Source organism: Phoca vitulina, unplaced genomic scaffold (genome assembly GCF_004348235.1).
Source record: "Phoca vitulina isolate PV1807 unplaced genomic scaffold, GSC_HSeal_1.0 scaffold6, whole genome shotgun sequence".
NCBI lineage: Eukaryota > Metazoa > Chordata > Mammalia > Carnivora > Phocidae > Phoca > Phoca vitulina.
In genome coordinates, this window is record NW_022589709.1 from 17,544,641 (window position 1) to 17,569,748 (window position 25,108).

The window sequence follows — 25,108 nt, forward strand, 5'->3', positions numbered from 1 at the left end:
TTAAAAAGTGATTCCTTCTCCTAATGAATATGTCTCTTTCTTCTGTTTTTCTAAAGACTCAAGGATTGCTTATTCTATGGTTATTATTATTATTATTATGGCCAGAATCCCTCCCACTTTCTTGAAACCATTTTGTCCCATGCCCTGGTTGTGGCCATGCATGAGAAACAGCAGGTGGTGCCAGATGACAGATGGTGTGGGAGCCCGTTCCCCGATGGGAGGGGGCGCGAGCGAAGGAGCAGGCAGGCAGCTGCCAGGAGCTCTTCCCCTCGCTCGCGCCTCGCTCTCAGAAACTCCCAATCCAGACACAGGCAAGGCGCTGTCCTTTCAGCACCACAAGCTCGGGCTGAGGAGGGAGGACTCCTGGCCGTCCTCCTCCTCTTCAAATTGGCTTGAATCTGCTCTGACCCCCCAAGAGTGCATCACAGTAAGTAGGCATTTGTTTTTGTTATAACCACTCCTCAATATCCTCCGACCCTTTACCATCCCTTTGATCTCCACAACAATCCTATTTTGTCTAATAATGTTCCATCAGCAGGATTGACAAGAGAAATCCAGTTGTCTGGGCTTCTAGGGGTGGGGTGGGAGCATCGTTTGACTTCCAAGGGAGCTTGAGAGAAATAAATGTGATTTGTTTATTTAGTTGGCAATCTTGCAATACGGGGGTTGCTAACTTTCCATGGAAGCAAAAAAAAAAAAAAAAAAAAATGGCCCTTCGCTATTGAGGAAATGGAGGCATTCCATGGCTGAATAACAGGATCAGGTTCAAGCCAGCCTTTTTTTTTGTTTTAGGAAATTGTATCTCTTGTACAATCTACATATCATGTGAAAGGGTACGGTACACATAGAGACACTGAATGTATTTATTGTGGTTTAAGGAGATTGCTGAACAAAAGCCAACATCATAAAATAGCAAGGTGGTAAGGTGTGGTGGTTAGGTGAAATTTATCATACTGCAGGGTGACCCAGAATAATAGGATTTAATTTTGCAGTAAAAATAAGCTTTTCACTGAAATTATATGACTGTATTAGCTCTAGTATCTTGGATTTTTTTTAAAGCTTGTATATTGTTTGTGTAAGTCTGGGATTTCCTTGAGTTTTCCTGAATTTGAGGGCTGTTGAACTCCATAGGCAGGTGGCATATTTTGATGATTAAAGAAGTTTTGCTGGATAATGAGAATCATGTCATGAAATCTAGCAGAAGATATATAGATGACTGATCTCTACACTGAAATCTGAGTGGACCCGTTGAGGACACTGCTGTTTTCTCTGTCGTCAGCCCTCTCTTACCCTGCTTCACCTCCCACTGTAACCAGAACCCCACTGCTTGCCTTAGGTCTGGGAAGAAAGGCGTAAGGATGGTGAAGCTGAACAGTAACCCCAGTGAGAAGGGAACCAAGCCGCCTTCGGTTGAGGATGGCTTCCAGACCGTCCCTCTCATCACTCCCTTGGAGGTTAACCACTTACAGCTGCCTGCTCCGGAAAAGGTAAAGCAGTTGCTCTTCTCCCCATCAGTCCCTCATGCTCCCCCCATCTCAGGAAATAAAGCAGTAAAAATTCCACCTCTCCAAACCCTTTCATTCCCTCTATCAAATATGTCCCCTTTCTTGTAAAATGTAGTCATTCCTTCCAGAGACATGACATCTCTTGTGTTATTTCAGGTTTATGGTAAGTGTTTACTCATTTTTTGTTCACATATACATACATGGGCAAGAAAATCTTTCTTTTTTAAAGTTTTATCATAGCAGATGAATACTAATAAGCTTGTGGATGGTGATGGAGAAAATTGTCTTGATTATTGGGGGGAGGTGTTTCAAAAATTCACTGGTATAGATTTGAGGACAGAGATATTGGATGCAGTCCAATAAGCATTTAGTTTGCACCTGCTAAGGCCCTATCCCTGTGCTACAAGTTGGTTATGAAAAGGCAAATTACAAAATCCCTATCTAGTGTAATGCTTAATGTAATGCATCAGGGTAAATGTTATACCTGAGAATTTCACAGGTTATGAGAGCACAGGGGTGGAAACAATTAAATTCTCTTGGGGTGGGAAGGGACTGAAGAACAGATTAGGTAAACTGCAGAGGAGAACATTTGAATTTGGCTTGCAAAGGTGAGTGAAAACCTTCCAGATAGACCATAGGAGGAAAAGACATTTAAGACATATGCAAAGCATGGAGAGCTTTTGAGAAATAGCATGACTAGAGTAGAGTGTCTTTGGGGAGGCGTGGCTGGAAATGAATGACTGGCTGATGGCACATCTCCTGACATGGGAGTAGTCCATGAAGAATGGAGGTGGGCATTTATACAAAGGTGGGCAACGATACAAAAGTTACCCAATGGGCAGAGCTGGGAGAAACGTTATTGTTTAAGATCCAGTTGAGAGAACTTGGGGTTTTATAATATGAGCTTTTGCACACTGTAAGAGATAGATTTGGAGGTAAATGATGGAGTTCCCTGGCTGAAGAGCAAACAATGGATCATTCCATCTGTTTGATTTTCTCATTGGCATCTCCAGGAGGGCATTGTGTGTCTTAACCAATTGGCTCTAGCCAATGAACAGAAGAGGAGCCAAAGCTAGATAAAGGGCCTGGCTGATTGGCTGGGGGTTGAGTCATCTGTTTTGAAAGTGCAGAGGTTGTCAATATGAGAATGTGCATGGGCGTGGCAGAAATAAAGAATCCTTGAGCCATCCTGTGAGACTGATAAGGCTTTTAAAAATAAAATGTGAACAGGCACTTAACACTAAAGAAATGTAAAAGAACAGTATTAATTAGGTATCTGCTACATGGATAACAGAGGCTCTCAGTTTTTGGCTGCATATTAGAATCACCTAGGGGAGCCTTTGAAAATCCTGATATCAAGGCTACACCCCAGAACAATTATGTCAGAACCTCTGGGGGCGAGACCCAGGCATCAGTATTAATTAAATCTCCCCAGGTGACTCATGCATGCAGCCAAAGTTGAGAACCGCTGCGTTAGATGCACATTTCCCCATGGGAGTCAGGGATTATGCACTCAAATTTATAGGTGAAAAGGTGAAGGATCAGAGAAATTTGGTTAGTTATCCATGCTTAGAGAAGGAGTACATGGCAATGCTGGAATTTGAACCCAGATATAATGGAAATTGGAGAGGAGCAAGGGGATATTTTCTTGAGGTTTTGTGAGGTTTCAGGAAGATTGTTTACCCTTCTGCCAACAGCTACAACCTGGAAGATCTGCATGTCCCTAAAAGGTGCACAAGGAAAAGGGATTGTGGTGAGATCATCCCTCCCCCCATCCCTAGACACATCGCAAGTCATCCAGACATACCGTGGCCTCTGTTTCCCCTTACTCTCCCCATCCCACCCTTTTGCCTTCAAGGGCTTCCTTCTCTTCTTTAGAAAGGAAAAGGCACAATAACCATTGAGTGCCCAGTCCAGATGAACCAAAAGGCTGTCCCAAAGCCTGAAGGACAAATACACTGGCGACCTGCACGCATGGAAAGGGAAAGCAATGCATCCCGAAAGATGCAAATCCCTACTGGGACACATCCTCACAGGGGCACATTACAGGCTCTTTCTGATGTTCATGACCAAGTCTTCCTACCAGGCACCACCATTTCCTCCTTTGTGAAGGGGGAAGGTTCACCCCTACTCACAATGGTCAGAACAAAGTTAGATACGGCCTCATGTAAAGTTCCTGGCACAAAAGTAACTATAAAAGAATAATAATGATAATTTTCAAGTGCTTCCTAAATACTAGATTCTGTTCTAAATCATATGTATGTGCGGTGCGTGTGCACGCACACACACACACACACACACACACACACACTTTTCTTTTACCTGTGAATAGTTAATAGGACCCAATAAAGGAATTGCTATTTTAATCCAATTTTTGATGATGACAAAACTCAGGCATGGAATGATAAAGTAACTTCCCAAAGCACATAGTTAGCAAGCATCCTGGCGATGTCTAGAGAACCCAGAACCTAAGCAGTGTTGTTCCAGAAACTTCACTTCAGCGGGAACAAGGAGCCAGCTGGCCTGGGAGTCCACAGACTTGGGCTTTAGCTCAAACTCAGTTGCAACCCACAGTGTGATTTGTGTAACTTGTTTCTCCTCACTCAGGCCTCTGTCTACTCTTCTCTGAGTCGGAAACTCTAGTAGTGGTTTTCTGTGCTAGAATTTTGATTTTATAATATTTACAAGAGTAAACAAGTTTTCCCGACATCAGAACAGATGTGTTAGAAGTGAATTCCACTTGAGAAGCCAAATGGGTCCTCCAAATGCTTATTTAGCAGCACAGACTCTGAAGCTACCTCTCTAGGAGGGTTCACATCTCTGCCCTACCTTTTACTGTTTTACCTTGGCTAATGACTTGAAACAAATTTCCTAGACTGCCTCAGCCTCCTCATTGTAAAGTGGGGATAATATTGGGACTCAGGTCACAGGACTGTAGGGAAGGTGAGGTGAGTCCTGACACAGGGGTCAGCTCTTTGGTTAGGTTCCAGTCAGATGGTGAGTGTTTGAAGCCAAAATGTTCATCACAAAGAAGTATATTTGACATCAATGTTAAATCATATTTTTTTGAAAATGTAAAATACAGAGTGTGCTTGGTGTGTGATACTGATAATCATCTTTAGATTTGTTCACTAAATGCACTATAGTATGGAGTCTATGAGTTTCAGGGGGAAAAGCTTTCAGAGGCCAAATGGAGAAATGAGCAGGTCTGAAGCACTTGTACTGGGCTGGGAATGGGCCACAAAGGCATTCATATCTGTCGTTTCAGTTAATCTTCCCAATGGCCCTGTGAGGGGGATTTTAGTGCACCCATTTCACTGATGGGGAAATTAAAGCTCACATCAATAGAGTGGCTTGCCCAAGCCTCAGAGATGGAGTGGGAGAGCTGGGGTTGGAATCCCAGTGCCCCTGAAACCCCAATATTTCCCTCTGCACTGTGCTGTCCTCAATAACAAAAAGTCTCCCACCTCCAAGAGTGCTTCCTCAAACCCAACATCCCTCATCCAAGGCCATGCTGGGTTCCCTGGACCAGCTGATGGGGGCTGGGTGTGATCCTCCAGAGAGAACATCCCAGCCCCAAATGCTTCTTCCCTGCCCAGTACTGGAGGGATTCATGCCTGCCTCAGGAGAGGAGATGGGCTAGCTTCCCACCTTGTCTAGCACTCTAATCATATCCTCCACACTGCACCTGAGGGAGCCTCCCAGAGTTGGGACCAGGTGCTTCTCCCATGGAAACCCTTTTCAATCATATTTACAGGCTACAGCTCAAATCTTTACCTTGGCAAATCCTTATCTGCCCCACTGGCTTCCATTCCCACCATTCCCACTTTGTACCTTGAACACCAACATGTCAGACATATCAAGAGCAGTGGAGGGTGATTTTTCCACCCAAGGGGTCATTTGACAATGTCTGGAGACATTTTTGGTAGTGAAAACTGTAGCAGGGGGGAACACTATTGACATCTAGTGAGTAGAGGCCAGGAATGCTGCTAAGTATCCTACAGTACATAGAATGTACCCCTCCTCCAAAACTGAAAGAATTATCCTGCCCCAAATGTCAACAGTGCCAAGGTTAAGAAACCCTGCCTTAGAGTTTTCCACAGTTTCCAGGATGGTTCATGCTCCCTCCTCCTTGCACATGCCATTCCTTGTGCCCAGAATGTCCTTGTCACCCCTTGCCTGTCTGTTAAGCCAGTACTCATCTTCCTAAACCCAGCTCAGATGGCACCTCCCCTGGGCTTCTTCCCTAGCCACCCATCATTATAGCTATGATTTTACTTATCACCATGGAAGGTATCTACTCACTCACTCACCCAACACATCTTTTTGGGCACTTCTATGTGCCAGGCCCTGTGCCAGGCTATGCATATCCAGCCATAAGAAGCCAGGCCTAGCCACTGCTTTCATGGAGCTTCCAGTCCAGTGGGGAAGAGAGACTTCAAACAAGCCATCATACAAACAGATGCACAGAGACACAAGCTGAAAATGGGCTATTAAGGAAACAATACAGAGCTGTGATGTGAGAGACGATAAGACTTGAGAGACCTAACTGTGATAGAGGTTGATCAAGGAGGTCCTCCTGAGGAAGGAGCCCCGCTTGAGACCTGGAGGTTGGGTGGTCAAGGGAGTAGGGGCAGCGGGTCTAGTATGTGGACAGGTATTGAGGGAGTTGGAGGGATAGGCAGGAAAGTAGGTGGGCTGGACACATTGATGAGGGGGAGACATTTGGGCGATGAGGGGAGGTGGGCACCAGTTCATGGGGGGCTCAGTGTATTTTTTTGGAGGGGTTTAAAGCAGGAGAGTAATGGGATCAGATTTCTATTTAAGGAAGATTCCTCTGGCTGCTGTGGGCCACCCTAGGGATGAGGGACTCATGATGGGTCTCCTCTTCCTCATTCCTTCCAACGTATCCCCCTCGCAGCACCAGAGTAGTTTCCCCAAGACAGAGGTGACTGGTTCCCTGCAGCATGCCCACCATGAATGGTAGAAGTAGAGAAAAGAGTGCAAGGCAGGAGGTCAGCTAGAAGGCCACTGCTGTGTTCATGAAGGAGGTGGGGGGTGGCGCTAGGGCAGTGGCAGTGAGAATGGGGAGGTGGGTAGATTTAGGCTGACTTTGTGTCTGGTTGGCACTGAGGAGATTTGCCCACTAGGCCCAAGGGCCCTGGCTCGGCCTCATCATGAATCCTGGCATGCAATGGGCAATGGGAAGTACTGGCTGAGCGAGGACCCCTGTCCCTTCCATAGCCTAAAGCTGGGCTTAGTCTCTCCACTTGACAGATGTGGGAATAGACTTGAATGTAAGCAGTTGGGTGACTTTTTCAGCCCATGAGTGCAAGCTCTTGAGAAGCTGAAACATCAATCTGCAGATAGCAAATTCTGGGACATGCCCGTGGGGCCTCGTTGCCTTTGGTGTGTCTAAGTGAGCACAGTTAATCTGGATATCCCCCACAACCCATCTGTGAGGTTGCAACCATTATTGCCGTTTTACAGATGCAGAAACAGACTCAGAGAGGTGAAATGCTATCCTAGGATACCCAAAAGAAAACAGTGCAGCCAAGATCAGCACACAGGTGTGCTGGGAGATGCCAACTAATGGGTGGCAGGTCTGCAGAAAGTAAGCCACAAACGGGCACAGCCCCACCTTGGCAAATCCCCAGATGAATCATGTATTTGGCAAGCCAGCAACCAAGCTCTGGGAAAATGTTCCTTTCCTTTCTACTGATTCCTAAGTCTTTACATGTCCTGGATGAGGTTGGCTTACTTGCTTGTGGAGGAAAAGAATGCAGACATTTGGAGATCCAGTATTGAGGTTTGATACACTTAGTATTTTGTATGGTAAACCACATGTGCTTTGCCATCCTAGAGGTCTGGGTTCAGATCTCAGCTAAGCTATTTCCTTACTGTGTGGCTTAGGCAAGTCGCTTAGCCTCTCTGGACTTTTTTTTTCCAACTGCAAAATGAGCATAATATCTACCTACCAGGGTTATTGTGAGGAAAAAGCATGAAAATTGTCTAATGGCACACAAATGGTGCTTTATTGATATAGTTTCCTATCTTTCACTGGACATCCAGAATATGTGTCCTGAAGTTCACATTTTTGAAAGATGACTATAAAAATGAAACATGATATGAATGGGGTTTCCAAGGTGAAGGTACAGGGGATCTGACAGGGTGGACCTGGACGGATGTGGCCAAAGGAGATGCTTCTCCTGTCACTGAGTCCCGCGAGCCTTCTTGGCTTCTCTCGTGGCTTTAAAAAGAGGGTTCTTTTTCTTCCTGAAGCACAGGATCAGAGAACCGCCAGCCATTCCCTAGGGAGCAGCAGAAATGCACATCTCTGCACATTTGAGGTTCACAGAGCCCCTTCATTCCGCTCTTCAGACACTCTCAAGACACAGATTATAAATCACCATGAATCCGGGCAAAGGCTCTGACCAGGCAATTCCAGTAAATAGATATAAAAATGACCACTCAGCATATTTAAAATTTTTATAATTTTAAAAATATAATTTTAAACAAAATATAACTTTTTACCTATTAGAGTGGCAAAAACAAAACAAAAAATCCCCGACCCCACAACATTTGATAAAGCCCAGTGTTGCTAGTACTGAGGCAAAGCAGATCTCCATACAGTCTGGTCGGTTATGTAATTTGGTGCAATGTTTTGCAGAGGGTGTTTTGACATTGTTTATAAAATTTAAACTATGCGTACCTTCGATTGGTATGCTTCCTATTGGTAGGAAGTTACCTTATGGGTATACTCTTTCAAGTATGCAAAGGCTTATGCATAAAGAAAACCTGTGAACAACTGGAACGTTCCATGCAACTGGGCTGGTTAGATGAACCCTAGCGCATGGATGTGGAATACTGAGTGGTTGCTAGGAGAATGAAGCATTCTTGCTTGTGCTAATGTGGGAGGAACCACAGACACCCGCTCAGTTAAAATAGCTTTAAAGAGCATGGCACGGAGTCATCTCATTTGTGGAAACACATCTGTGTGTATGTTTTGTTCTTATCATTCATAAAACAATTCTGGACAGACGCACAAGAAACCATTAAATGTTCAGGGAGTAGGGATAAGGGTTGGAGGGTGGACTGTTTGAAGACTTTCATTCCATATTTTTCAAGCTTTATTTTTATCATGAACATGTATCAAATTTTCTACTTTTAAAAAAATCACCCCCATTCTCACAGATGGTGAGACAGTCTTGGAGCACGGAAGTGACTTGCTCACACTCACACACGGAGCAAGCCAGCGTCCCTGCACGTAGAGGAAGGCATTATAGCAGTGCACTTTGAATTTGAACCCTAACTCTCCCACCTACTTGCTGTGTGACCCTGGGCAGGTTTATTAACCACTCTGTCCCTCTGTTTCCTCGCTGGTAAAATGAGGACAATAATCTCTTCCTCTAACAACTGTTTTAGGGGTGAAATGAGAAAATGCATGTCGAGTGTTCACCCCAGTGTCCAGCACAGAGTAGATGCTAGTGCGAGGCTGTTGTTATTATTGTTGTTGCTTATTACCATTCTCATCTGTTTGTGGGCAGCACAGGGCTGGCCCCAGGCCTCAAGGAGTGCTGAGCAGTGAAGTGGGATGGGCCTCTGGACCACAGAAGACAAGCCCAGGGGCAGATCTGTGGATCTCTACTATAAAGATTCCAGCTCAGGAGGCTAGTTTCCACTCAGAACAGGAGTTGGAGGCCTCCCCACACCCCAAACTCCAGAGAGGACCATATGGAGAGTCCCTCATGTCCCCTCATGCTACGTACTGCCGGGGGGGGTTGGACAGTCATAGGCTTAGTGGGCTGGCCGGTGCATTTGAGGCCATACCGGCCCACCTTCCATTCTGCCTCTGAAAAAGTAAAAGCCCAGCAAGGAAAAGAGACCTGATCCCATGGAAAGAGCCCTAGACTGGGAATGAGCAGGCCCTTACTAGAGTCCCGCTTCTGACCCAGTCTTGTGGTGTGACCTGTAGCAAATACCTTCCCCTCTCTGGGCTCCCATCTCCCCATCTGTGAGTTGATAGGGTTGGACAACACTACCGTTAATGTCCTCTGAGCACTGACATTTTACCCTGTGTTCTGGGCCCTTACCAAGCTTTGAGGGCCCAGAGAAAGAGAAGAGACTCAAACCCAAAAAGATGGACTATGGGTTGAGAGGTGAGCAAGGGAAATGGGAGAAAGTTCCCAACTAAGTATTCAGGCCCCATCTGGTCAATTTCACCTTATCTCTTTACAGATGGGATTCATTCATTCAACAGTATGTATGGATTCCCCTCGTGTGTACCAGGTGCCACAAGATCAGAGTTAGAATTCTTGAATGGTGACCTTCCTAGTGGGTGGCACTTGGATCTGAGCCAAAAGCTTAGATTCAAGCTTTGGTTCTGCTTCTTAGTGGCCTTGTGAGGTTATGAGGTCATTTCTGCTCTCCAAGACTCAGGTTCCTCATCTGTACAATGGGGATAATCATTCTTACTTCAGAGTGATTGAGAGGGTTTCCTATGATATAAGATGTATAGCTTTTGGCACAGTGGCAGTGGGTACCCATTTTATTTTATTTAAAATTTTTTAAAGATTTTATTTATTTTGGGGAGGCAGAGAGAGAGAGAGGAGGGGCAGAGGGAGAGAATCTCAAGCAGACTCCCTGCTGAGCACAGAGCCCAACTCAGGGTTGGATCCCAGGACCTTCAGATCATGACCTGAGCAGAAATCAAGAGTCAGATGCTTACTCAACTGAGCCACCCAAGCGCCCCTGGGTACCCATTTTAAAACAATGATAGGAAAGAGCAAGGTAATCTTGAGTTTGAACCACCAGTTCAACTACTTACCAGTCATTTGATCGTAGGCAAGTGATGAATTCTCTGAGGCTAAATTGTCTCATTTGAAAAATGAGAATAATAATGATTTTAAAGGAGATACATGAAGATTGGAGAGAAGGTTGTGAGGAGAGTTATGAGAATTAACAGAGTACACATCAGTAGACCCCCTAGAACAGTGCCTGGCACATAGTAGGTGCTCGGCAGATTCCCTGTCCTGCTCTGAACTTCTCTCTTAGCAGCAGGGATGAGCAGCAGGGTCCAACTTAGATCTATTTTTGGCCTGTGCAAGTGCAGCTCATAAAAATACAATCTTGGTCATTGTCAGCACTTCTGCACTTTTATTTATTGTTCTTGCCAATCCTGGGGCCTCTCCATGTGGGAACCTCTTCATTATTGATAATCCCGGGAAGTAGTATTTTAAATTTTTATGATCTGTACTTTGCACCATCTGAACCACCATGTATTATCTGGCCTTGCCAGTGAAGGGAGAATATATCCAGGCTAGGGGTCCTTTTGGGATGAATAATTTATCCCATTTTCACAATGCCAATTATGTTAAATTATGTTCTTCATATCAGCCACTGACAGGACAATGGGGACTGATGTATAAATATGAAAACAAATTATATCTTTGCCCAAATCCACAATGGTATTTGAAAACCTGGAGGTTCATTTTTCCAAATCTTTGTAAGACCCCACTTTAAATGATAAAAAGCATAGAAAGGATTTTTCCTCTTCTCTCTCCACTTCCCCCCCCCACCGCTTTCTGTTATTAGTCAAGAGCTCAGGGCTCCATTTTCCCCACTTTTTTTTTCAACTGCAGAGAATAGAGCCTTTCTTTGCAAATGTATTTTCTCTTCTCTCTTTCTTTGCTTATGTAAGCTGATTCCTCCAAGGTACAATTAATGATTTGCTAACATTTCTTATGCTTTCCCCTTCATAGTACTAAAAAAAAAAAAAAAAAGCGACTGTTGCCGTATCTTCTTTTATAGAAGGGAAATGTTTCTGGCTCCCCTCCATGGGAACAGAACACCAAATTTCATGACACGCCCAATAGCTGGTTGATTCCAGTAACTCTGTAGGGTTGTATTTCTCCTGTTCTCTGCATCTTTCCAGTGTATCTCGCTGTGGCCAGAGGCTTCTCCATTACCTGTAATATACATCTGGAAAGCCACTCTCTGGTTTATAATCCTTCCTTGGATTTTCACTGCTTTCAAGTTAATCTTCAAGATGCTTGGTGTGGCATTCAGAGCCTCTGTTTACCCCTCACTTTCACCTACCCTATGCTCTGGCCACTCAAAACCACTTCCTGTGGCTCCTCCATGTGCCAGCCTCCTGAGTGTCTCCTGAATGTATGCTGGTATATGCTGTTCCCTCGGTCTAGAAAACCCTTTTCCCTAAGTTTGGGGAGGCAAGAATGGAAACAAGAAGCTGGCCAGAGAAACCATTCATGGAGAGATGACAATGCTCTGGACTAGGGTGAAGGCAGTGTGACTGGACAGATGTGTTAATTTGAGAGAAGTTTTTAAGAAGCAGGAGCTGGTGCTGAAATGGATTTGGAGAGTTCAGGGAAGGGAGGAGTCATGGGAGAATTCCTGTATTTGACATAAGCACTGGCATGGATATTGCTGCTATTTGGGGGGGATGGCTTGGGGAAGAAATGTTAAGGGGCAGGTGGATCTGGGAACCCAAGAGCTTTGCTGTGGACATGGTATATTTAGGCAGATTGGTCCAAGGGCAAATGTCCAGTAGGGGAATCTGAATGCTGGATGAGGTCTGAATTTAGTTATAAGGATAAAGATGGACTTGGAAGTTATAGGAGTGCGAACACTCAGAGGAGGTGTGTAGGAGGGAAGGCGCCCATGACTTCACCCTGAGAAATTCTATCATTGAGAGGTTAAGCAGAAGGGGAGGATCTTGAAAGGGAAACTGAGGAGAGCTGGTCAGTGAACAGGAAGAGAACCAAGAGAAATATGGCCATGGACCCAAGGGAGAAGGGCATTTCAAGGGGTAGGGAGCAAACAAGCCTACCAGTGAGAGGTCAGAGAAGAGGCCAGGACTGTCTGTTCTTGTTCTAGGCAAATGGGCAAAGACCTGCTTTTGATGTGGTGATGGGGTTCTAATGAACTAACATTTCCTTAGGGGCAATGGTAAAATATTAAGCAACCTGGGTTGCTTTTGGGGAAAATGTGGCTTAGCTAAAGAGAGGAGAAGACTGAGGACCAGCCTGGGTCAGGTACCCACCTGACCTGTGGCCTGTGTTTGAACTTGGTAGTTTGAGAAATGGGGCTCCAAAACCAAAAAGAACCCCTTTCATTAGAAAGTCACTCAGGGCATAAGCAGCCTGTCATAGGAGTTTAGGGCAAAGCAGGACATGGATTTGAAGGAGGGCTATGACCTCAACTCTGCCTAAACTCAGCACCCCCACCATTACTGCAAATGGTAAACGGGATACTTTAAAAAGAAATAGTATATATATACTTATAAATATTACATGTTATTTATGTATTTATTATAAATATTATATATAAATTATATAAAATAATATATAAATTCTCTATATATATTTTGAACTTGATATAAATGAAATCATATAATATACAAAAATATTTTGTGTCAGATTTTGTTCAAGGTAGTGTCTGTAAGATTCACCCATGTGTGTGGCATTCCATTTTATGAATAAACCATAATTTATGCATTCTCCTATTAATGGACTTTTAGATTGTTCTCAGTTCAGGGATATTATGAAAAAAGTGGCCATGAACATTTTATTTGTATGTTTTGGAGGATCCATTATATTTTGAGGTGTTTTTTTTTTTTTTTTTTGCTGGTGCCAAAAAAATCTGATTTTTTTATGCTTATTTACTATTTGGCCGTCTTACTAAATTCTAATAGCTTTTCAGTTCATTTTTCTTGGAACATATTTTTTATCAGCTAGAGCTTTTTATCTCAGGTAACAGAAAACCTAATCCAAATTGGATGAAGGCCCAAAGAGTATATATTGGCCCCTATAACTGCAGAGTTCAATGTGAACTTTAGGCAAGGTGTGATCCAGAGGGCAGTGTGTCGTCAGGGCCCATCTCCATTTCTGTAGGTTCCTCTTAGCTCTGCTCTCCTTCATATGCCACCTTTGTCTTCATCTTGGCTCCTCCTTATTGTGACAACAATCTCTACAGAAGTTTCAGAACTCAAGTCCTCACCACACCAGCCAGAGGAAGAGCATGCTCTTTGAGGAACACCCATAAAGAGCAAGGAGGCTTCTTTCCCCAAGTCCCTAGTCAATATTGCCTCATATCTCATTGGTCCTAATCTTGAGCCAATCATATTTTGTGATCAAGAGGATAGTAGGCCCTGATTGGCTTACCCTACCATTCCTATCATGAAGGGAGTCATCAATCCCACCAAATCACATGGCTGCCACACAAAGGGGCAGCAGTGGGTTCCCAAAAGGAATATCTGGGGACTTTTGATCTAAATGGATGCCAGGGAAGCAACCACAAAATGTTTAATATGGTATTTAGAATGTTATTCCGACAGTAATATTTTTAAAGTTCTGTCACCTGTCTCAAAATGTCGGCTATGCATAGGGTCTTTTAAATTTATATGGAATGATGAAAATAATTTTGAGCTTTTTGAGAAGCTTTGGAAAAAATGTTTATAGAAATTGAGGGGCAGAGGGAAGGACTAAGAAGCAAATGCTTCTTAACATTTCCTCTGTGATGTGTAAACACCTGAGATCTGATGGCTAAGGATCTAGCCGCAAACAGATCAACCCAAAAGATGGTTGTTGGTTGAGATGGACTTGGCAGTGTGGGAAAGCATATCAGTTTTCTATCGTTGTACAATAAATTTCCAAAAATGTAATGGCTTAAAACTACACAAATATATTATCTTGCAGTTTTTGTAGGTCAGAAGTTGGGGCACAGGTTAGCTGTGTTCTCTGCTTGGGGTCTCACGGGTCTGAAGTCAAGGTGTTGGCCAGGCTGCCTTCTCGTCTGGCACTCAGGGTCCTCTTCCAAGCCTGCTGAGGTTGTTGGCAGTATTCAGTTACTTGTGGTTGTAGGACTGAAGTCCCCATCTTCTTGAGTGACGGGCTGTCAGCTGAGGTCACTTTCAGCATCTAGAGTCTGCCTTCCAGCTGCATAGTCTTCTTGTAACAAGTCAGCGTATTTCTTCAAGGCCAGTAGGAGATGCTTTCTCTAGTCTGTTATGACGAAATTTTTTTTTTTTTAAGATTTTATTTATTTATTTGAGAGAGAGAAAGTGAGAGTGAGGGAAAGCATGAGTGAGGGGTAGAGAGAGAGAGAGAGAAGCAGGGTCCCCACTGAGCAGGGAGCTCAATGCGGGATTCGATCCCAGGACCCTGGGATCATGACCTGAACTGAAGGCAGACGCTTAACCAACTGAGCCACCCAGGCTCCCCTCACCCAGGATATTTCTATTCATCCATCACTCCCTACCTTTTTTTTTTTTTTCTAGACAGGAGGTCAGGAGCATGCTTGAACAGCATTGTTCTTGAGAAGCCCTTGTGTTGCTCTTGTTGGACTGGGTAGGGAGGACCTGCAGGCTGACAAGTGCAGGCCAGGCTCCATTCCACATCTGCTTTGAACATCCATGGAAGAAAATTTGGCAGCACTCAGAGGCAGTGTGCAAATAAACATTTGTTTTTGAATGAATGGTTTGAGTGCTTATCTTCTATTAACTCATTTAAGCCTCACAACAACCCAATGAGATATTTATGGTTATTGTCCCATTTTATAGAGGAGAAAACAAAGACACAGAAGGCTTAGGAGTGGAGCTAGTGTTCAAACCCAGCACATACCCTTACACCTTCCTACAGCACTGACAGTATCAGTGTCTGCTCCACAGCATGGAATTAGTGAGATATGCATGTCAAATGTTCCGTGCCTGCTATATGGTAAATTTGCAGAGCATGAGACTTATTTTTATTACCTGTGCCAAAGAAGCTTCTGCTTTCCTATTCTTTGGAATAGGAGGTAGAAAGAAAATAAAAATAACAGAACAACCCACCCCACCTCCCAAAAGACCGTCACCCTTATTTGGCTGCCCTACTTCCCTATTTGAAGGAGCCAAGGCTCACTTCCATTGTTTGGAGGAGCAGACTACAGAGAGGGGCAGGACACAAGAGCAGACTGACATCTGCAAATTTTGGGTTCTAGGTCATGGGGAGGAAGAGAAGTGTTAGATGGGCTGGTCGCCGAGCCTCCTTAACCAGCATATGTAAGTGCCACACAGGCAATGTTCAGTAATAGTAGTCCTTTCTCCATCCTTTCCTTTTTGAGCTACATTTAGTTAATGGCATGCCTTACAGACTTAAAGAATATTCTTCATAGGAGAATTTTTTGCTTGAGTCAGTACACTTGACTACTGTCTCCAGGAAAACGTGGTGGGAGTTTTCAGTGAAGTTTCAGTTAATTTAAGCTCCAGTGAGAAGTAAGAGTGATCATGGTTAGAAGGCAGCTTCCTTTTAGCTGAGTGACCTTGGACAAGTGACTTAGTATCTCTGAGCTTCAGTTTCCTTATCCGAAGACTGGAAATAGTAGTGGTATGTAGATAAAGGCTTATGAAGTGCTTGATCTAGTTCTGGCACATAATAAATAATTCCAAAAATATTACCCATTTTCATCTCATTTAACCCTCAAAACAAGCTTATGAAATAGGGATAATGATTATGATTATTGCCCATATTTTACAGGTGAGGCCCTGAGTCTCAGACAGCTTCTGTGTTCCCCTTGACACTGTGGCACTTGGCCATGGTTATTGATTATCTGTCAGGTTCTTTTTTTCTTTCACTTTGCCTACACAGTGGGATGGAGTTCCAGAAATGTCTTGGCAGGTTGACAGCATATCTTGATAAGATATTAACCACCTCTGCAAAATATTCAGACTTTAGAAAAACAAGATGGTACAAGAGATTCAAAGACCTTTATGTTTTTCTCTGTGCAAGTGCCTAAGTCAAATTGGAATCAAGTATATATATATAAAGGTTGAGCTACAAGATGTTCATCATAACTTGTTTACATAACCCAAACTGTGGAAACAACTTAAATGTTCAACAATAGAGACTCATCGGATTCACTGTAGTGTATGCATACAGTGAAATATTATGCTTCATCAAAAGGCAAAATACAATTGTGTATTTGTCTACATAAATATATGTTAATATATTGTATGTTTAAAGTAGGTTATAATTCATGAAGTATGAATCTGTCACATAAAAAGAAAGATGTTTATATAAATAGCACACATATATCTAATATATGCATATGTATGCATATAAAAACATCTGGAAAGGTGCGAACCAAATTGTCACTTATGGTTGTCTCTGTTGGCATGGGGAAGTATGGGTAATTTGAATTTTCTACTTTCTTGTATGTTTGAGAAGGAAGTTCTTTATTTTCTGATCTTTATGCAATGTATAAAAATTCTAGCTACTGAGAAAAAGAAAAGAAAAAAAGAAGCAGTTCAAGTCTCCAGTTGTGCTAACACTCGTTGAACATTTCAGGTGATTGTGAAGACAAGAACAGAATATCAGCCTGAACAGAAGAACAAAGGGAAGTTTCGGGTGCCGAAAATCGCCGAATTTACGGTCAGTTTCTTTACACAAATTGTAAAGCTAAGGCTGGCTTCAGCCAGCTCAAGACTCCCCGCGCTAGTAAAGCAGGTGCTACTGGGGAGTGGGAAATGATAGAGGCTATTTCTGGAGGATTTCTTGAGGCCACACTATCTGGCTCACTGAGTCTAATCAAATAACAAAAGCTCTGCCTCCGGAGGACTATTTATGCTCTCTTCTGCTCTGGAATGCTCAGATAATTTGATAATTGATGAATGTGCCTCCTTTCTTCTTTTTCCCCCTGTCCCCATCTCTCTACCTTTCCATCACAATCTCCAGGAAATATGATGGAAATGTATATAAAAAAAAAGAAAGCCCTCAAATTTTAGTCAGTGGATGGTTGTAACAAAATACAAAAAAGACAAAGGGGAAGAAAAACCTGACTTCTTAGTGGAAAAAACCCAAATGGTTGACCTTCTATTTCTTGGTGAGCAGTCACTAGGAGGGCTGATAAATATATATCACTGTGATGAAGGAGTCATGAAGCATGCTCTCCAAGGATGAAGGGAGGAACTTGAGGGAAGTGCCCTGGAGAAGTCACTTAGGAAGCTGAGAAGAGCACAACTTGTGTAAAGGCCCTGAAGCTGGTCCCAACTCTGAATAAGAATACGGGCAGTGAGGCTAGGCTCTTAGAAGGGGGCAGGGAGTAGGCAGATATGAGACAGGAGAAGTGGGCAGAAAGCAGACAATTCTAGGCTGTGTAGACTCTATGGAGGAATTTGGATTTTATGCTAGAAGCATAAAGGAAGCCTCGGAAGGACTTCAAGAAGGGAAGAGACATGATTTAATTGAGTTTTAAATAAAGTACACTGGCTTTTATGTGGCCAGTGGACTGTAGCGGGAAAGAAGGAATGTTTGGAGACTATTAGGCTACTGCAATCGTCCAAGTAGAAAGAGATGGTGGCTCCAACAAGAATGGTGAGCAGATAGAGAGACATGGAAAGACTTAAAAGATATTTAGGAGGCAAAATCGGCCATGATTTAACTAGAACAAAGTGGTTCTTTAGATGGATATTGGAGCAGTCTGGCTGGGTATGAGCCCTGTTTCCACTTTATACCAGGCCAAGTGGCCACGGCAAGTCCGCAAACCTCATGTATCAGATGGAGGTAATAGTAGGGTCACTGTGAGGGTCAAGTGCAGAAGACATGCAGAGCACTATGATCTGTACATGATAAATACAAAAGAACAGTAGCTCTTCAGTATCAGCTGTGACTGGGGGCTTTGAAAGTGAAAACAGCCCTTGGTTGGAATGTGTACATGGATAAACATGTTGGTCTGTTCCCGTCCCTCCCTATCTCCCTGTTAAATCTGGGTTAGAGCCGCTGGGTGTGTGAGCCTGAGAGGGAGTGTGGCCCCTCTGTATGCATCCCTTGGAGTGTGGGAGCTCCCTGGATGCTGATGCCCTCTTTGAGGACAGGGGCTGCTCGTATTTTTGGCTGTAACTTCAGTGTCTGGCTCACAGTGTAGGCCCCGTGAATATGGACCTGGCCTGAACTGCATGCCCACAAGAATGAGCCTGATCAGAGCTTCAAGGGGAAGGCGAGGGTACCTTGGTGCATAAAGTATATGCACAGGGCCAGAGAGTAAGCTGACCTGTTCTCCTGGCAGCGGAGACAATTAGAAATACGCCCAGATTCACGTACAAGAACGTTTACTGCAACGTTATTTAGAACATCAAAGTATTGGAAATAATGCTATATTTTCAACAACTTCCTCGTGATTCTGTAGATAAGACCACAGCCATATGATGGATTATTTTAGCAGTTTCTCAGGGTTCCCTTTCTCTCAGAAAGTATTTCATTTACTCAGAATTATGGGCTTCTGCAATATTTTCATCTCTTTGTATTTTCCCGTGCTTTCCAAATTTGATATGAGCATGCATGATTTTGATAATCAGAAAAAAAGTAGGATTATTAATTTCTTTTTTTTTTTTACCAAATAGAGTGTTACAAGCTTCTGATGGAATTATTCCTTATTTATCAGTCGCTTTACAATGATGGTTATGCAGACACACAATAATCTGGAAAATACTTCAGTGTTACAAGCTTCTGATGGAATTATTCCTTATTTATCAGTTGCTTTACAATGATAGCTATGAAGACACAATAATTTGGGCAAATACTTCAGAGGGAAAGTTGAGTGAAGAAAGCAAGGATTCAAATTGTGTGTTTTCCAGGACTGGAACTATGCAAAAACCCACAAGTAAACAGAGGGAAAAAGACATGGCAAGAATGTATCAGTATATGCCCTCTGTGGCCATGTTACAGCGGTGATGTTGGATGATATTTTCCTCTTCTTTGACCACTTTTGGTGATGTTGCTATTTAATCATATTTACTGCCCACAAGCCCCTGAGAGACTGATGTAATCCTCCATTTCTCGAAGGGGAGCCATGGCTCGGAGCAGTGACGTGATCTGCTCCTCTAGCCAGCAAGTAGCAGGGCCGGGGCTCAGAGCTGAGCCAGAGCGACCTTTCTGTTCAGCCACGCCACCTGTCGTGGTGGGTCACTCCCCATTCGAACAGAACAGAAGTGAGTCAACGAAGAGAAAAGGAGGGGCTCAGTCAGGGTCTGGGGCTGCAGAAGCCCCCCCAGGCAGCTTGACTCGATTAGTCCTGGGGGTCAAGAAGGAAGGGTGTTGGGTTTGGGGGCAGCAGTCCTTTGTCAGCATGGGTGTCAGGGGTGGGCAGAGGACCCTGCCACTAGGAACAAAATGGGAGGAATGGAGGAAATCCGTTTGTTTATGTAAAGTTGTGAGCATTCATTAGCCTTTTTTTGCTTTCTTAAAGAGAGCTGCCTCTGGGTTGTGTGGAGGATATATCTGTTGCGGTGAGGGTGGCTCGAGGACCTGGGAGGAGGCTTTGTGGGAGAGTCTGAGGGTCTGAGCTGTTGGCTGCAACAAGGCTTGGGGCGCAAGTGGTCTGTTTTGAAGATAGAATTTATAGGACTTGTTCCTGGTGGGAAAAGGGGGACTCCTTGGTGTTTGGCTTGGCTGGCTGGGCAGGAGGACTCTGTCCACTAATGGAGAAACTGGGGGACCTAGGTTGGGGGCATGCATTGAGTGAGAGGTGCCTGGAGCATATGGGCCATGAATGGTGGTCTGGTCACCCTTGTATGTAAATGGCCTGGGGCTCAGGATGGAGCTCTGTGCTGGAGAACCAGGGCTGGAAGTCAGAATTCCCAGTTAGTCTTAGAGAGTGTGGTGCTGGTAAACAGTGGCTGGGCTACTTCCCAAGGATACTGCTCATGGAGGAGGTAACTATGGGGATGGCAAAGATGCATCTGTCCCTTATTCCAATACCCTCACAGAGGTGGAAAGGCTTATGACTTCACATTTCAGAGCTGATCTAGACAGAGCGGCTCAAAGCCACATAAGAGAGAATGAGAGGAGAGAGTGGCGGGGCAATGAAGTGAGAAAGGCTGGCTGAAAGAATTGCCTGGACTTTTTGTCTTTTCTAAAACCAAGAAAGCTCTTGTGAGAGGTCACAGACTTGAGAAAGTGTTCAGCAGGCTATTTAAGAAAACAGTAGCATGCAGAGAGGAGCCCTTCCTTCTTTCTTAGTCTTGGGAGCTGAGTGTTCCTCTAAAGCTCATTTTGCCGTGGAAGGCGCTGTGCAGGGTGCTGGTCGGTGCAGGGTGCCGGTCGGTGCAGGGTGCCGGTCGGTGCAGGGTGCCGGTCTGTGCAGGGTGCCGGTCGGTGCAGGGTGCCGGTCGGTGCAGGGTGCCGGTCTGTGCAGGGTGCCGGTCTGTGCAGGGTACCGGTCTGTGCAGGGTGCCGGTCGGTGCAGGGTGCCGGTTGGTGCAGGGTGCCGGTCTGTGCAGGGTGCTGGTCGGTGCAGGGTGCTGGTCTGTGCAGGGTGCTGGTCGGTGCAGGGTGCTGGTCTGTGCAGGGTGCTGGTCGGTGCAGGGTGCTGTTGTATCTGGCCATGCTGTCAGACCTGGTTGTCCCCCAAGCTGGTGTGAGAAGGAACTGAGTTTTTCATTTGGAGGCCACTGTGTTAGGTTGATGAGAGGTTGTTCTAGGGCCTTGGGGCTAGAATGACCTGGGAAGCTGAGATCACATCTCTGTCACCTCTTAGCTCCATGACCTTGGGAAAGTCCCTTCACCTTTCTGAGCTCCTGATTCCTCATCAATAAACCAAGACACACTGTGGACATAACAAATAGTGTAAGTCCTTGGCACACTTTAGATCTTAATGAATGATCATCTTATTTCCTTCCTGTTCAGATCCCCTTTCTTCCTCCTGGGTTCTTAGTTTCCTGCCTAATTAGCCAGCTTTTGTCTGTTGGTTGAGACAAACCTGGGCCTCCCTTTCTGGCTTTCCCCTTTGGGAACGTGGCTGGGGAAACATGCAGAATTGTTCAAGGGTGGCCAGTTCAATGTCAGGATTCATGGGCAGCCCCTGGCTGTCTACCGTGACCTCTTTGCCTACTGGGGAGTATAGGCAATTTTTTTTGTAGGCTATTTCTCAACACATTGGTTATAACATGAATAATCCCGGTATCTATTAAAAAACGCTTTTAATCTACTTTTCAGCCTAACAACAACAATGCTTATTGTTATCCCCATTTTACAGATGAGGAACTTGATGCTCAGAGAAGTGAGGTGGCTTCGAAGGTCATTCAGCCCGGAAGTGTTAGAACAAGATAGGAACTCAGCTATAGCTTTCTCTGCCACACCTCCATGCCACCTTGCCATTGTCTGTGCCCATTCTGTGGCTGGCTTGCCTTCTTTCCTTCCTTTTTCCCCCTCTTTCTTTTTTGTCTTTATTAATATTTGTTCTGGGCTGGTCCAAGTGCCTGTTGCTGGGAGACACAAAGATGCATAAGACAAAATCCTTGCTCTGGAGGAGCTCACAAATGTGGATTCGTCAAGAACATTCTGGCCACCTTCTCAGCTATACTGTGCCTATAGGATCAGCTCCTCTGGGATGCTTCCCCTGATCCTCTCAGCTGGGTTTGGTGCCTCCTCTTGGCTCTGCAGGTCACATGGGGCCTTGAATGCCGCTGCTCCTGTATCTGCAGACCTGCCCCCAGCCTCTGGTCCCTGGAGGGCAAGGTCACTTCTGGCCTACCCACGTGTCTCCAGTTCCCAGCACGGGGCCTGGCATAGAGTGGGTGTCTGGTGTGTGTCCACTGGAGCCCCAGTCTTATGGGACTGCCTCAGTATTCGTCTCTGACCACAGCCCGATTTGGGGTCCAGAAAGTCTGACTCTGGTGGCTATGGCCCGGGCAAGCTCAAGTAGGGGAATGTCTGCAGATCGGACCCAGAACACAGTCAGTGGGAGAAGTCAGAATGGCAAGGATGCATAAGTGGTAAGGGACCAGAACTCACCATTCTTGTCAGGCAAACGGACACATTACCAGGAAGCCAGGTGGGGGAGGACTGGAAGTGGGAGGGCTAGTAATTCTTAGAGAATAGGGGTCTGTGGGCTATTACTAAAAAAAAACAAGGAACAACGAACAAATCACACAAAATAAACAAAAGTCCAGTTGAAACTTTAGGCCTAACATTATAAGGCTTTGCTTTTTCACTATTTCATCTACCCGCTGTGATCCACTCAGTTCTTTTGGATTCCTGCTCTGCTCCTGACCTGTGATTGATGCCTTATGTATGCTCTCTCATTGAGTGATCCCAGCATGCGGGGCTGGTGAGCTCATCACCCCACTTACAGGCAAGGGAAACAGGCTCAGAGAGCCTGGTGCTTCCCCCAAGTTCCACACCAGGAGGCTGTGTGGCTGGGCTGGGCTCCCAGGCCCTACGCAGGGGCTCAGCAGTCAGGCAAGGCTGCTTGCAGTGGAATGGGAGCTGGGCTACCAGTGAGTAGCTCTCTGGGGATGTTGCTGAGCCAATTTACCTGCCGGTTGTTCCTTTCCTCCTTCCCTTCTGTCTGGGGCCTTGGTACTCCGTCTCAGGCCTCTGCTCCACTAGCGTCCCCCCCGCCCCACCAACATGGGAAAAGGTATGGGGCAGCCCTGGAACCAGCCTCGCCAGGCTCAAGTACCACGTGTAAAAGCCGGCAGAGTCCAGGCCCCTCTCCCTCCTGAAAGTCTCCAATAACTGTACCTTCTTCTCTGTTCACCCAACCTCTCATCACCCAGCCTCATCCTGGGTCCCTCTGCCTCCTTTCTCAGGCTCCTGTCCATTCTTCTCACCACTCCAGAGGAGGACTCTTCCTAAAGCGCAGATCCCATGAGGGCTTTGCCCCCTTTAAAGTCCTCTGCAGCTCCACAGCTCACCTGCCTCTCCCACAAGCACTCTGACCGCCCAAAGCACTTCCCTTATGACACTGTACACAGTATGCCTCCCTGTCTTTCTTCGTGCTGTGCCTTCCAGCTGGAATGCCTTTCCTGCCTTCAATGGGCATAGTCCATACTCACCCTTCAACACCCAACCCAAATGGCCCCTGGCCTGTGCGGTCTTGCTGGCTTGCCCACATGGTCTGTCCTTCCTCCTTGGTTTCCTGCACCTGCTGTACGAGCCTCTATTCTAGCACCGGTTACACGGTGTTGGCGTCATGGACTTACCTGCCATGTCTTGCACTGACTTGGGATTGGAATGGTGTCTCCTTCATCTTTGCACCTCAAGAGCCTAGCCAGCGCCTGGCCACGTTAGGAACTAAAAGATGCCTTCAATAACTGAATGAACAGGTGCACAAGTAAACAAAAAAATCCACCTGGCTGACTGAGAAACTCCGCATTTGAATAACCCCAGAGCTCTGGCTGCCTCGTTTTCAATATCTTTATTTAAAATCAGGGCTTTATCTCTGTTCCTAAGCTTCTTGACGATGACACATTCTCATAAATGTCTTATTCTTGATGCCACATTCCAAGGGAGGTGAGACCCCATTTATACCTTTGCCATTTGCTTCTGCCAATTTTTCATCAAAACCCCAGGGGCTGCCTTCCTTGGATGGGATTCTAATCTTTGCTGACAACAGCAAATGGAGATAAGACATTTTACTTTATTATCTGTTGTCTTGGTTTTTATTGCTCTCCTATTTTTTTTTTAAATTTTTTTATTCTGAGGAACATTCTAGGTGAGTTATTAAAAACATTGCCTGCTGGGTTAAGAACAGAGTCATTATCTGGCAGGGAAGGAAAGAATTTGCATTTGAGTACTTGGTAGAGAAAGGCCTTGATCATATTTGATGTTTATTATTACATTTCTGGCTAGGGTTTTATTGAAAATCAGAATAAAGATGGTGGCCTATGTTTCTGTCTGGGTGCTTTCTCCAGGCCTGATAGAATCGTACTGTTAGAGTAACTTCCAGAAATATATATATTGTTATCAATTGATCATTGAAAAGCAAATGTGGCTTTTTTTTTTTTTTTTTTTTTTTAACAAAAACCTCCATGGTGCTGTCTCAGAAGGAATGTGCTCAGGGTTTCAGTCGGGGCCTGGGTGTCTGGGTGGCTCAGTGACCACTCTATAGCTCAATAACTGAAGCTGCTTTTAATTGCTGACTTCTCATGCTTGTTGATTCAAACAAACACTGGTAAGTAAATGCTGCAATAAAGCAAGTGACTAGTTAATACATTGGATGTACAAGAAGGCTGCTAGAGTTTAGTGAATATTCTTCTTTCCTATGGGACTCCTCAGCGGGGGCTGGAGCTGGCTCACACCCCCTCCTGAGGGCCAGTTATTAAAAGTCTGCAAGCCAGTTGTTAAACTGTTGCAAGCTTGTAACCAACCATAGTGGGAGTATTTACACCATGGAAATGAGCAAACACAGACAAATTAGCCCCGCCCCACTAAAAACAATATGAAAGGCAATATGGAAGAAGGGGGAATACAGGGGTCGGGGATTTGTGTGAACTAAAGCAGGTCATTTCACCTGTTTGAACCCATGTTTCCTGATCTGTAAAATGGGATAGTGACGTCTACATTATAAGCCTGGTGTGAGGACTGAGTGAGATAATATAAACTAACACTGTCCCATGGGAGCTCAGTAAATGTGAGCTTCCTCTTGTACATTTCTGGGGCGTTGGTCATCTGACCGGATGGAATGCATCCACCTAGGTCGGGCCTCCAGTGGGAAGCCTGCCTCATTCCATCTCTGTGAGCCCTCTGTCTCAACTGACATTGCCTGGGCACACCTGTCCCTCCCCACTCGCCCTTTCTACTGTGCCAGCTTTTGACCCTCCATCT

General features: G+C 45.0%; 1 protein-coding gene across 1 annotated transcript in view; it reads left to right on the top strand.

The window, feature by feature from the left end:
- The first annotated feature begins 246 nt into the window (after window positions 1–246).
- The window catches only part of NSG2 (neuronal vesicle trafficking associated 2), a 54,363-nt gene continuing 29,501 nt past the window's right edge, over window positions 247–25,108 (top strand). The window contains exons 1-3 of the mRNA XM_032403742.1: window positions 247–427; window positions 1,337–1,487; window positions 16,850–16,933. Of these exons, the coding sequence (XP_032259633.1) occupies window positions 1,359–1,487; window positions 16,850–16,933 (213 nt within the window). The 5' untranslated portion in view covers window positions 247–427; window positions 1,337–1,358. The remainder of the gene's footprint in view (window positions 428–1,336; window positions 1,488–16,849; window positions 16,934–25,108) is intronic.